Source organism: Macrobrachium rosenbergii, chromosome 10 (assembly GCF_040412425.1).
Source record: "Macrobrachium rosenbergii isolate ZJJX-2024 chromosome 10, ASM4041242v1, whole genome shotgun sequence".
Classification (NCBI taxonomy): Eukaryota; Metazoa; Arthropoda; class Malacostraca; order Decapoda; family Palaemonidae; genus Macrobrachium; species Macrobrachium rosenbergii.
Window position 1 is genome coordinate 34,613,919 of NC_089750.1, and position 14,885 is coordinate 34,628,803.

Consider the following 14,885-nt stretch of genomic DNA (forward strand, 5'->3'; position numbering starts at 1 on the left):
CTCTCGGGAAGACTGAGCAGGGGACCTCTTCTCTGCTTCTCCAGGTGTTCGGACCCGAGGGAAAGAAGCACTTTCCCGGGAACCTGGCTTGGCACTCAAGGAAGTACCAGCAGGAAGAGTTGGGGCACCTGCATGCCCAGAATCTTTCTCTCACCCCACGCCCAGGTCTGTACGGATAGAAGTTTCTCACGTACCAGACTGGGGTACCCAGGTCTCCTTGGAAACCCGGGTACTCGGAGCGACTCGTGTGCGAGTGTCCAACGTGGACCCGCTGGCCTTAGAAGCAGGTTTCTTCGGCACAGCAGGGGGAGTGTGGACTGTGGTCTGCACGCCCTTGGCTCCCGATGCGACTGACCCGGGGGCCAGAGCAGCGGTTCCCTGATCCGTGGATCGGGAAGAGCCAGCAAGAGATCCCACTGCCTTCTCTGTGGAAGGAGGCAGTCCCTTACAGGTCTCGGTGCAAGACTTCTTTGGGGGGAGAGGCAGGCTGCTTCTTCTTTGGCTGGGTAGCCTCAGAAGGAGAAGACGACGACGACAATGAAGACGAAGACAACGACACCTTTCTCGATCTCTTCTTTGACTTCCTCTTCGCCATCTTCCTCAGGATTGAAGTCAGGTCCCCAAACTACGAAGGAGCAGCCAAAGAGTCAGGAGCAACCGGGGGGGGGGCCACAGCAGCAGGCGCAACCCGGGCAGCGAAGACGGTGCTTGGGCCAGCAATTACTGGGGAAGGAACATCAGCGCGGCAGCCAGGAATGTGCGAAAGAGGAGCCAGAGATGAAGGCATGGGTGGTGCGCGAGCAGCCAGTCCGGGCCGAGCCAGGGTTGAAGGCATGGGAGGCATGTTAGTAGTCAAGCCAGGCTGAGAGACCGGGAAGCGAGGAGCCGGAACCATAGTCATGAACGAGCCAGGGTCAGCAACAGGGGCAGGCAAAGTCATATACGGCACCAACGACATCACCATATAGGAAGGCCCAGGTCGTGAGAGCGGGGCCAGGAAACCAGGAGGCAGCGGCACAGGATGTTGAGAGGCAGGAGCAGCCGAAACCTGGGTATCCAGGTGTGAAGCTACCGACACAGGCAGCTTCGCGAAAGCAGACATGGTGACAGTCGTGGTGGTGGTAGCAGTAGCTGAATGAGTTGTTAGTGGAGCGCCAGACAGATGAGACACCAGGCTCTCCAGTGGCGGAACGCCAGGCAGACCCAGGTGTAATCAGGCCAAGGATAAGTCTGATACCTGGTCTGTATCCACCCCTAAACCTGAGGAAACAGTCGGGTTAAAATGGGAAGTCTCTGCTCGCTCTGGGGGAAAAATTTCCCCCCCCCATGACTGCCCCCCCAACGCCCTTCCTCCTTGGCCAGCTTTCGACGGTAGCGTCTCCTCCCTTCGAACATCTTCCATTGCTCGGGAGACCAGGAACAACACTTGCTACAAGGAGCGTTGTGCGAACACACGTCCCTCGCAAGTTGGGCAAAGGGCTTGTGGGTCCGTGTCGACGCTAGAGCGAAAGGTATTACATTTCTCACCTCCTACCCCAGGACACACACGCTGGGGATAGGAGGGTTTAGAAGGTTTATCAACGTTCATTCTCAAAAGAAAGTTAATTTCCCACCAAAAAGCTGAAGGGCAGTCAGGCAAAGAGTGAAGAACAACGCCCGCATTCCACGACAACCGAAAGAAAAATGAAGTTTTCATAATAAAACTAATATTGTAATACTTACCTGAACACCTGAATTAGCCCTTAATCCCACTAGCCCGAACAACTCTCAACTACCCATCCCACTATAGTGGGAATTTTAACACCCAGCGTTACCAACGCTGCATGTAAAATCTTGTCACTTGAGCTATCATAACAAACGGTTGGCAACGCTGACACAGGTGTGCGCCGACACGCCCCATTTTTGTCAATTGCTTTATTCAAGGTCAAAATTGATGGTGGGAAGGAGGGTGGGAATCATTCAGGTGTTCAGGTAAGTATTACAATATTAGTTTTATTATGAAAACTTCATATTGCAATACACTCCCTGAACACCTGAATTAGCCCGATTAACAACATTTAGAGGAGGAGGGATCAATTCTATTGCACGCCCCTTTGACAACCGCAGAGATGGTAGCTCACCAATCTGCTCTGCATAAGATATCCATTTAGCCAAACACTCACCATATCAATCAATGGTTTCAGTGAAGAGACCTGTTGGAGAGTACTTTGGTTGAGTCAGGTCAGTACTCTCGGCTAGGATACCCATCTATTTAAACACTCACCTTATCAATCGTTGCTTTTGGTGATGAGACATGATGGAAAGTACTTTGATCGCCCTTCAGGTCCGTACTGTCTCAGTCCGTCGACCTCCCATGTGGTTCTTCAGAACCTCTCATGTATGGAGGAGTACGGTGACCTCCCATGTGGTTCTTCAGAACCTCTCATGTATGGAGGAGTACGGTGACCTCCCATGTGGCTATTCATAGCCTCTCATGTATGGAGGGAAATGAAGTAGTGTGCCGAGCCGCTGATCCTCCGGATAAGGTCCGACGATCGACGAGCGAAAAAGTATCTCGGTGCCGACGAAATAGCCTAGCCTACTAGAGTACCCCCTTGGACTCTCGTAGGGAAACTATCAAAGACTAAGATACTTAAAACGTACTAAACCTAAGTTCTTGTGATTATATTATCACTGTTGCCTAAGAATTCTAAAGACTAAAAGGAATTCCTCTATCTGGTTAACCTAAGAATCTCTTCACTATGCGAATACCGCATCAGCTAAATAAACGCCCCTAGAAAATAGACTTCGCCGCTAACGCGGCCTAAGAGAATAACCCTCCACACTAAGCGAATACCACCTCAGCTAAATGAACGCACCTTAGATAATAGTCTTCGCCACTACACGTGCAAAATAGTGCGACATCTCATGATCTCAGAGTCATTGGTGTTGCTACTGTTGTTACTACTACAACTATAAACTGAAGTTTGATGTTCGACGCGCGTTCTCACATTCAAACGGTTTGTGGACAATGAAGCCCCGCCCACAAAGTCAGGCTCGAACAGACTTTCTTCAAACCGTTCGACAATGTGTTCGACAACCAAATACCCCATTCACACGTTCGGACATCACTTCAAACACAGGTCTGCGAACCGCGTTCGACGAACCGTTTGACCGTGTAAACCCCCCCTTAAGAGAATAACCCTCCGAACCTCCGCGTTAATACCCCCTCAGCTAAATGAACGCACCCTACATAATAGACTTCGCCGCTAAACGCTGTGAGGTGAATCGAACATCACTAAGTAAAATGAGTAAACACTGAGACGGACTTTCAAGTAGCTGCTTCCAGAATAGACGGCAGTAAATAATTCCTGGGAAAAGGAAGATGAATTGGACATACTCCGAATACTGTGCGGTCGGGAAAATACAGAGCTGAAGGCGACGAAGAACAACCCTGAGAAGCCCTCCGAAAGTAACTAATCACATTCTCTGACAGTGGACGGGAAGGATTCGAGGAGACACAAGTGTGTGCGGAAGCGGAAGGAGTTTCGCAACCCTTGATAAATAGACTTTAATGCTCCCCCCGGACATAAAGGTATCTCCGCTGGATCACCAGTAATGAACACTTGCAGATAAAGAACTTTAAACGAACGAGGCAGAGTTTTAACCTCAGACTCTTTCGTCGCCGCAAATTCCGGAAGACAGACAAATATGTATCATTCTCGCACAGGAACCCAACCTAGAAACTGCCTGAAGCTCACCCAACCCTTTAGCTGAAGCTAAAGCCATAAGAAAAGGCAACTTCTCAGTGTCTTAACGTTATAGTTTCAATAGGTTAAAAGGCAGGGAAAAGCAAGATAAATATTGAAATACTTCCAGTGAGTCCCAACAAGGGCGGCCGAGTCAGCAAAAACAGGACGTTCAATCTTACAAGAACTTAATCAACGATTATCCTACTACCTGAAACTTCAGGAATGTGGAAACTAAATATACCGCTAATCGTTGAGCGGTAGTCAGCAATGGCCGAATATGAAAGACTCTTGATTTTCCAGAGGAATAAAGGAAAATCCGCTATTTTGGCTATGGAAGGTCAAGAGATGGAATGACCTTCCTTACGACACTAACTTCTATACCATTTCTAGCTGAACCTGGTAAGGCTTACGGTTGACTTAATCTAAAAGAAAACTATTTAGGCACAGTTTTAGGGAGTCCGGACTGTTTAGCGGCTCTCTCTACAGTTGCCTTGCAACTAGGTCCAGCACGCGAGGGTTTGGAAAATAATAGAAAGAATGCGGTCGTCTGAGTAGTTTCGCATTGGTAGGGACAACGGAACTTCCGTAGAGAGCTCTAGGAGTTCCGGAAACCAAGCGTGTTATGGCGAGCTATTAGAGTCCAGGTCGTCTTGACACTCTCCCATGATTTCCCTATTACTTGATTAATTAACGCCTGTTGAGACCGTCGACTAAAATTGTCTGTTGAATGGAACGTAGCGTCAACTACAAAAATTTCAACCTTCGGTCATGTGATTGGTCGAAAAACACAATTGTAAGCTAAAACTCTTACATTCTAGTAATATTTAATCATGTAATTTTGCAACAAATTGGGAGCACAATATTTCGATTTATGTAGAATTTTTGAAAAACTTTTTTCTTAGTAACTCTGAGAAAAATTCTTTTCCGGATTTTTGACACCCTGTTCTATATTATGGTTTTATTTGAAAATCGTGTACAATACAACAGAAAATAACTCATGGTTGTAGCTTTTAGTTTTGAAATATTTTCATATAAATCACGATAACTGCCAAAATTTCAACCTTTGACCGAAATGGTAAAAAACGCAATTTAAAACTCTTACATTCTAGTAATATTCAAATTTACCTTCATTTTGCAACAATTGGAAGTCTCTAGCACAATATTTCAATTTATGGTGAATTTTTGAGAAAAACTTTTTCCTCACCAGAAATTCTTTGAAATCGTTGTCGTAATGTTTGCACTGTTTTATATGAGTCGTTACATAAAGATATGGAAATGTGTGCAATTTCATGTAGAATACAACAGAAAATAACTCATGGTTGTAGCTTTTATCAGTTTTGAAATACATATAAATCACGATAACTGCCAAAATTTCAAGCTTGTCAACTTTAACTGAACCTGCAAATGGTAAAAACTAATTATAAGCTAAAACTCTTACATTCTAGTAATATTCAATCATGTACCTTCATTTTGCAACAAACTGGAAGTCTCTAGCACAATATTTCGATTTATGGTTTTTTAAAAACATTTTCCTTACGTCTCTGCGGTAACACCCAACATCTCAGAAATTCTGTCTCGTTGTCGTAAAACGTTTTATATTAGTCGATACATAAAGTTTTATATGAAAATGTGCGCAATTTCATTTACAATACAACAAAAAAACCATTAACTCATGGGTAGCTTTTATCAGTTTTGAAATATTTTCATATAAATCACAATAGAAAAAAATCACTTTGTCAATTTTCGACCGAAATGGTCGAAAAGCAATTTAAGCTAAAACATTTACAGTCTAGTAATATTCAATCAATTAGCTTCATTTTTCAACAAACGGGAAGTCTCTAGCACAATATTTCGATTTATGGTGAATTTTGAAAAAAAAAAAAATTTTTTACGAGTGCTTTACTTAATTCATGCATCATTTCTGATAATACCTCTGTGTTGCTTTGATCGTTTTAAAATTTGTTATATACCAAAATCATCGCAATTTAGTGTACAATACAACTAAAAAAATTAAGTCATTAGCTTTAACCGTTTTGCTTACAGCGATTTGTATACAATTATATACAAAGCTGTCATATATTCCAATATTTATATATGATAGATATTTTTTTCATTTCTGATGGTTGCATACTAAACTTCAGGCAATGAGATAAAAACAATGAGCCAAAAATGAACTCTTAATCTTAAAAACTAAGCGTGGTGTGATTTTTTGAAAAAACAGGCTAACTCATTAGAGTCACGTCGGCATACGGGGAGACGTTTTTGTAAATACGTTGGTTAATGAGACCGGATGGAGGAAAGGCGTACACTTGCAAGTGATTCCAACTTGTAAAGTCACCTTGGTGACTATTAAAATGGGGATACCATTAGTGAAATAATCCAGAAGACGATGGTTTAATCATGTCGCGAATAAGTCGACAGTTGCTGGTCACTTCCGGAGAACCTGACATTACTTCCAGAGTCAAAGTCCACTCTCCCCCCCAATACCTGAACGAGAGCGACCTAGCGAATCTGCCCATACTTTGAGACCCCGATATAAATTGGGGAAAAAGAGACACTTTCGTTCTTCGTACCCTCTCAGGACTATGGGCTATAGTATAGTATTGAGTTCTGTGAGCCTGTTCCCCTCCGAGTTCTTCAGATACGACACGGCAATTACGCTGTCGCTAAACATAGCCACTACTCTGTAGCGCACTAAGACTGAGAACAACTGAGGGCTTCCTTTACAGCATTGATTTTCCCAAAGATTTATTGACTACTCTCGTTCCGAGGCCTGGATTCCTCCAAGGTTGATTCCCAACCTTGATCTGAGGCATCTGTGTACAGATGAACGTCAGGAAGAGGGGAGCCGATAGACCTTTCCCCTGTCAGATGCATTTCTGACTACCACAAACGATCCAACAGGCAAGAATCGCTCCCGACTATAACAGCGTTCTCGTTGTGGAAGTCCCAGCGATTCCTGAGACATACCTGAAGAGAGAGCGCATCGGACACGAGACCCTGGAATTAAAAGAGAGAGAGAGAGAGAGAGAGAGAGAGAGAGAGAGAGAGACATTCTCCCTAAGAAGCTTCTCCAAGCTGGTAATGGCCGTTCCCTGTTGGACGGGAACCCTTCTATCTGTGAAGGACCGATTGGACTCTCTCTAGGGTTGTGAAAACCCTCAGAGGAAGAGAGAGAATCCGCTTACCTGAATATGTTAAGAATTCCATAGAATTCCCTCGCTCTTACTAGCTCCTCTGGAGAGGAGGCCAGTTAAACGATCATCTAGATACTTCAACACTCTGGATCGTCTAGATACTTCAACACTGTATCCTCAACGATGCATAATTGCCAACACCGGAGACATGAGTTAGAAGAAACCATGTTCGTCATACTGGCTACGTCATCATCCTTGAACAAGAATTAGCTAAGGCTAATGGTGTTCTAAGCAATCCCTCTTATGAACGTCCGGATACTGAGGGGGAAGATGACCAAGATAGAAATTTCGACTTTCCTGCTCCAAACGTCGTAGACGAAGCCAAAGCTTTCGCCTGGTGAGCCAAACCCCTCGAGATAAATTTATTAGGCTGCCAACAGCCACGGATCCGAAGGGACATAGCCGTCACTCTTTAGAACCCGCATTATAATAACTTGAACCGCATCCAGAAAGAATGCGCAAGAGCCTCAGTCTGATTGCGCAACACATACCCCCAAGCACCTGCTTCCCTAAGAGAAGTCCCTACGAGCTGAAACGACGCCGGAGACAAACAGGAATGCCTCAACCGATTCGTTGAGGGGCAACCTGACACCTGCCGAAGGATTACCTGGAACTGCGTAAATCGTCCTACTCGGAGAGAGAAGAGAAGAGTGCTGTCTATTAGAAGCAACTACCGATGCTAAGCGAACATCCCCTTCCTCCAAAGCCTGGCTAACCCGATCGAACCAAACCAGCCAACACGAAAAAGAGGCAGGAGCTGGTTTAGTGTCATAAAAACCTCAAAATTGGGAGGTCCGGAGCTCTTGCTTGAGGGTACGATGAAGTAACATACTCAAGCCTGTGTCCGTAATCGTACTGCTGGCAAGAGGACATTCTAAGTCCGCCAGAATCTCCTGCACCTACGGATAAGAATCCTGTTCTGCAATGTCCGAACGGTCTAAGACCGACAAAGGAGGAGGCACTGGACGAAGCCCCGGACAACGATGAAGAGTCCGCAATCAGACCAACCTAACCAGAATGCTGCGCACCTGCACCTAATCGGGTACCCGGAGCTGAATCCGCATTGTTGGACCCGCCGGGAAGAGAAGGCTAAACCGATAAAAACCCGGAGCCGATTCCCCATTATTACCAAGGGGAAGACGAGTGAGAGTAGCCAAACCAACATTGTTAAATCTTGGGGGAGGATGCACAAATGAAACCGCTGTAGAGGGACGGAAGAAGATGAAGGAGAGAGAATGAAAGAGGTAGAAGCTAGCCTAAGTTACCGCCAAGGAAAATGCAGGCAATGAAAGCCGCGGACCGCTCGAAGAAGGTACCGCACGCTCTGCCAAAACTGCGGAGCGCAAACCCAAACTGGAATCAACGGGAAAACCCTATGAAATACCTGATGCTATCGGGACAGCCGCATGAAGCGGAAGCAAGGGGTTGCGCATACCCGAAGGGATGGAACAAGAGACCCCTGTGGCCAAAATCTGCCGAAACAGGGTTTTCGCCTGTCCGGAAGCTCCTCCTACCGGAGAAGACTGTACTAAGGAAGGAAAAGGCGGGAGGCATAGGAATAGCAGACGCATAAAAAAAGTTACCTGAGAGGAGGAAAACCAAAATCGAAGGAAGAGGGAAAACGGAAGATGCGGAAGCCGCAGGAAAGACCGGAGCAGAAGAAGAAAGGGCCGAAGAGGAGACTGAAAAGGGAGTAACAGAATGTGGGAGCAGATGAAGCGACAGATAACGAAGAAGAAAACTTAGAACAAAAAAATGGAAAGAAGGTACACCGAATCTGGCCTCCCTCAATAATCCTGAAAACATATCCGACATGAATTCTGGACACTACAGTGTCACATACTCTCTAATGTTAGAGAAAACATTCGAGAAAAAAAAATAACCTCTCGCCAAAGGTTTATACCTGTCGAAAAACCCCGCCATCCGTCTTATAACCCGCCACAGCCAATTGCAGGTCCCGCAAATTACTTTAGAAGCCAAAAGGACACACCATAATCCGCCTTACTAGATGGAGGAGTAGAAAAATACAGGGAAGGGGGAAACTACAGTAGGAGATTTAGAAAACAGTAGGAAGTGAGTTAGAAGCGAAAGCAGAAGGATTCTGCCCCACCGTAACTGAAACATTGACTTGAGACTGAGCCAGATCGAAAGAAGAAATGGAGAAACTCTTGTCAGAGCACAAAAATCACTCGAACCCGAAACCAGAACCCATTCAGGAGAACGACACTGCACCGTTAAAACCTTCTCCTAACTACCAAACCCAAACCTATCCTCTTTTATCACACCTAGATCTTGATCCTAACATTATCAACATTAAATTTATCAATATTACAAGGGGGTTGGGGACAAAGGGGTTGGGGGGGGATTCTTCACTGCCTGCTCCGCGCCGAGGGGGCCGGCAGACCTACCCACTCGGAGGCTTGCGGTTCTGCCATTACCCTCAGCACCCGTTAGGGCTGGTTCTGGAACAGGCAGGGGAGCTGAAAAGGAAGAAGAATTAGACATCCTAATACTACTATTATCCCTATCTGAGAAATGTTGAAGAAGACTAGCTATTGAATTTTCCTTACTAATTGCAATCCTATCCTCTATCTGTTTGACTACCACTGAACTCGCTAAATCCATCAACTGATCTGTAGCAGAAGTCTGAGACACTCGAGGCAACGAGAATCTGACCGATGTCTGCCGCCGTTACTAGCCCAAAGACTTGCGATGACGAATGTAATCATCCCTCTCTTGTGCCTTCCAATGGGAACATTCATCGCAATGAGTCTGGACATCACAATTAACCTTCCTACATACCTGACGGAATGTCTATCATGTCTCAAGGTACTCATCCGTCTTTGCAGGAAGAAGAAGCGATGAGCGCCAGAGTCCACCGTCGTAGGCAGTCGAGGCCGACGTCAAAGCCGATGGCACGGTAGAGAAGGTGAAAAGTCCGTGACGCACAATCGGGACCGGGAACCAGCGAGTCCAAATCCAAAAGACGTTCCACATCGAAGATATCCAGAAAATCCAGGAGAAAAACCGTTAAATCCAATCCAGGTCTTCACCACAAGTCCAAAATACAAAGAGAAGTCGGGCAATAGGATTAAAACCTCGCACTGCAGAAGGAAACAACCTTCCAGCAGCGCGAACAAAAAGCAATTGACGAAAATGGGCGTGCCAACCGTTTGTCGGCGCACACACCTGTGTCAGCGTTGCCAACCGTTTGTTATGGTAGCTCAAGTGACAAGATTTTACCTGCAGCGTTGTTAACGCTGGCTGTTAAAATTCCAACTATAGTGGGATGGGTAGTTGAGAGTTGTTAGGGCTAGTGGGATTAGGGCTAATTCAGGTGTTCAGGAGTGTATTGCAATTTGAATGTTTACATCCAGGCAGGCTGGACTGTAACCACCTTGTTTGAAAGTTCAACGGCTGTTTCCAGCCTACGCTGAAAATAATTCCTAATGTGAAGGAACGAGGGTTTGTATATTGTGTCGGAAAAATCTCTTGTAAGGCACTGGAGGGAAGCGGACAGTATCCGCCATAGGCCTTTTCAGTGGCCAGGCAACGTAACAGCTCCTTGGCCCTCAGAATTCCGATGAAAGAGTTGGCCAACATTAGTCAGTCGTCTAAATAGAGAATTCTCACTCCTAAAAGGTGACACCATTTCCTTATGTGTATTAAGGTACTTGAGGTGCTGTACACAGGCCGAAGCAAAGTGCCCTGAATTGAAATACCTTCCCTGCAAACACAAATCGCTGGAACTTGCGTGACTGAGGATTTATCAGAATATGGAAATAAGCGTCCTGCAGGTCCACCAATATCATCCAGTTGTTCTTCTGGATTGCTACTAGCGCGGTGCTGGATGATTCTATGGAAAAAAGCAGATAAACAAATGAGAGTGTTGAGTTTTGACACATCTAGTGCTGGGTGTCACCCTCCAGACATTTTTGGCACCAGAAAAGTTGGCTGTAAAACCCTGGCGAGTTTTCCGACACCTGCTTTATCGTCTTCTTCTCACACAGGAGTGATGGCACTACATGGGAGTTTCACAGGAGGTAGGAATGAATAAGAAGGATCTGGCAACCACAGGAGTCGTTGGGGGCATGTTACCACCAGATAATGACTTAGAAGCCTTATTCTTGTACTTCCTCCTCTGCGAAAACCTCACCCATTGCACAGGGGACCAGTCATGACACTCACCACAGACACTTTCTTGGTTAAAGTCCTGGCCCTTGCAACTTGTGCAAAGGACACGAGTCACATCGATCAACGAGCGGGAATGGTTACAAGGTTTAAAGGCAGCACCAGGGCACACACGCTCAGTACTAGCCTTCTGCTCGTCTGGCTTACCAGATGATTCGTGGGTTTGCATACTGCAAAAACACAAAAATCCACAATAGGCTACACACACACAAACATACAACAAGAAACAATCTCAACGGTAATGTTGAAAAATCAAGCACAACAGCAAGCCAGGGAATAGGGTACAGCAAGTCCCTTATCACACGGCGGCTGAAGGCAAAGTGGACGTTTACCGTCCAAGTGGGCACGACTCCCACCAGGCAGACGGTAGTTAACTGGGCTACCTCACCACCTTGTTTAAAAGTTAGGCAAAACAGCCGTTCTCCAGCTACGCAGATGCAAATTCTTCATGTAAAGACCTCAGGTCTGTAGGTATATTGTGTAGGAACAAGTAAACCATGTACCGGGGAATTTTAAGTATTAGCTCCGAGCCTGTTTTTACTGTACCTTGGAAACTGGTTTTTTCTACTTTTAGGGCTTCTGATACTGGCGGTGCATTTGTTTGTTGTCGGCCAAATGGAATGTCCCTTCGCCGTGTTTAGTACTGGCCCGGGGGAGGGGTACCCAAACGTTAACAAGTTATTGCACTTGCTGGACGGGATATGAGCCGTTCCAAACAGACGTACCCGTGCTCTGTCTTGGGAAGATCGCGTGTGGAAACCCCTTGTTGGATGGACTTCAGGGGTTAATTACGGGTTAATTACATTCGTGCGCCAAAAATTGAGGGTAAATTCATAATTAGCAAACAAAAAACTGCGGAAAAAGTAAAGTAGGAAGGAAATAGCCGCCGCGTAGCTACTACTTAGATCTACCGGCACCCTTCCATTTTAAGCTTGGCTAGCCTAGGCCTAGGCCTATATTCTGAGGTATTTACTTATGTGCTCAGTACCCGAGACAAGACATAACTAGGTTAGCTAGACTAGTATGCCAAAACTAGGCTATCGTGGGCAGTAGGCTAGGTTCAAGATCACCTCATCATAAACTGTTGACTTAAACAGGGCAAATATGACTCTGGACAAAGCACAAACAACACCAACAACATACACCTACCATTGTGAACTACAGTCGAATAGGCTCAGTTACGTTGACATCGTCGACAAGTTCTTCGTTTTGACAGAAAGGCAGGGCAGCCTCGGGGTGGGCAGGGTTCGCTGGTTGTTGGGGCCCGGGTTGGTGGGGGTCTTGAGAGAAAGGACAAAGGTGGCAACAAAAGAGAAAGATTCTTCCATGTATCGGCCCTTCACAAAAACATGACAGTCTTAGCATTCATCGATCTTACAAGTACTTATGTATGATGCTCCTTTATTCCTTCACGTACAGGACTAGCAGCTTCCAGCTGGTATGTTTTGTACACTGAATAATGTGAGCAATGTCCTTAAGTCTCATATAAGTAAGAAATCTACAAAAATGAAAGTTATATTACACGTTCAAGAGCAAAATTTTCAGTTCATCTCAGGTAAGACCGTTCACAGTTTTCTTTTCAGATCAGGGATTTCATCTGAGGTATAATAGTTAATCTAATTACCGAGCTTTTTTAAAGAAACCAACCATTTAAAAAATCGGGAGGCTTTCTCCTCACTTTGTAAATTTTGGGTCTGTTTCTTATTTGAATTTAGAAAGTTGTCTCTTCCGATCAGTTATATTGTTACCTAAAGAACAGCCTTCGATGGCATGGCAGTTCAATCCTCAAATCTTTTTTGTCAGATTTTGTGCTTTCTTGTGTGTGTGTGTGTGTGTGTGTGTTTTGTATAAACGTCAACATTATTCTTTTTTACTTTTGATTGCCCCTTCAAATGCCCAAGAAAATAAAATATTTACTTCAGGTGTCGTTTTCGAGGGAAGCGGGCGTTAGTTTTAGCGTCTAAAATGGATGTAAAAGATTAATGATATCTCAGTAATAGTTGTAACACAAAAACTTTTTCATAGATTTGACAATGTCAAGTGCTAAATGTGGAATCGCGTTTGCGCCTAGGGATACCCAACCGATACTTCTTTTGGTGTCATCTCGAACTGGAACCAATCTTGTCTGTGCAGTGGTGTAAATATTATAAAGCTGTTCTTTTTACCAAACAACGGCCATAGCAGTTGGAACTTGGGACAAAGGACCACAGTGCACAACCTATATAATAGTATTACTTGGTAGATAGATGTATAATCTAATCCAAACGAATTTTAGCCGAAATTTTGGATTGTTATACTTATGAGGTTTTCTTTTTGCTACCTAGAACACAGCCATTGTAAGCCGCAATCATAAAAATTATTTTACTTGATTTTTTGTGGGGGGGAGGCGAGGAGAAGCAATGTAATTTTTTCTCTTTCTTATAAAACCAAAAACCTTATATATAATATAAGCTCTCGAATAAGGGACTGCTCTGAGAGCAAGAGCTCGTTCCAGCAGGAGGTCGACTGAAAAGTTAAAAAAATCAGTGTCATCTGTCGACAAAATATTCTGCAGGGATTTCCCTGACATGCCTCCCATCTAGTCAGTTTAGAGATCTGTGGAAACAGCAAACGAGACCCGAATATGGCGAGAGAAATGAGTGACGTACAGAATTTACGCGATGGTTCTGATTTTGTTACATGGCTTTGTTGTCGGGGAGTACACCGTACGTTGCACTTTTGATTAATTAGAATTCTGGTACCAAGAAATTTGCATACAGTAACATAGTTAAAAACTTGAAATTTCTAAAAAGGACGCTCTTTGGTGTTGAACAGACGTTTTTTGTGTGTATCACGGGCGACCGTCCTGTTAGAATCGCTCTCGCAAACTTGGGTAATTGTACTGTTTTTTAATCCAAATTGATCGACGCCCATCTTTGCCTTGCATTGATATATATCACGTCCCGTAGTGACACAACATTCGTAGGCTCGATCAAATTGCGATTTTAGTGATTTGTAACAAATTTAACGCAACCTTTTGCGTCTTAATTACCGCCCCACGTGTTCCAGAATTTGTCCTTGGTTTGGTGCTCAGTGTTCGTGATTGCAAACCCAGCTGTAGGTTGGATTAACGTAAAATCATGTAAATTTGCATGTAATTTTCCAAGTAACTTTGTATTAAATAGCTTTGTGTGGTTTCTTTTGCTGGAGTTTATTTTTTGTTATAAAATGAGAAAATGTACTTGCGTTTGGTGTAACTACCACCCTGTAGTAGGCCTACTGATTCGAAGCCATAGTCGGTGGACTTCTTATCCTTGCCAAGAACAACGGTCACGAACCGGTATAAAAATCAAGGAAAATTCTCAACATTTGTTTCTTCGATGGTCGGATACTTAAAGTAACGAGCCAGGGCACACGTGGCTACGCTGCACCATTCTGGGTAGCACAGATTGATTCGGAATTCTGGACACATCCTATGTATGATTTTGTTGTCTTATTGGGGCAACGAGTTAGCTGTGGGCGAACCCAAACCCGTCGAACATTGGTGATCTGCAGTGCTGAATCGCGAGATCACGCAATCATATTATCACATAACCACAGAGATTTGGAACGCCCGAGTGCATAACTGTTAAAGTAGTAAAGATGGCGGCTAAAGTAACAGCCCTTATAACTCTCCTTGGTCATCATGTCAAAGTCCAAACCAAGAACTGTTACGGACTCAACCTATAGAAATGTGTCGGGGTCTCAATAAAAAGATCAACCAAGATCATGACGCACTTAGCGACAT

The 14,885-nt window shown here is 44.7% G+C and overlaps 1 protein-coding gene across 2 annotated transcripts in view; it reads right to left on the minus strand.

The window, feature by feature from the left end:
* sotv (exostosin glycosyltransferase sotv) overlaps nucleotides 1-12,935 on the minus strand; it is a 546,319-nt gene extending 533,384 nt beyond the window's left edge. Inside the window, exon 1 of one of the 2 annotated variants that reach the window (XM_067110140.1) lies at nucleotides 12,269-12,935. In XM_067110140.1, coding sequence (XP_066966241.1) covers nucleotides 12,269-12,271 — 3 coding nt within the window. In that variant the 5' untranslated portion in view covers nucleotides 12,272-12,935. The remainder of the gene's footprint in view (nucleotides 1-12,268) is intronic. The other variant, XM_067110141.1, reaches the window with a different exon arrangement.
* Between the last annotated feature and the right edge of the window lie 1,950 nt (nucleotides 12,936-14,885).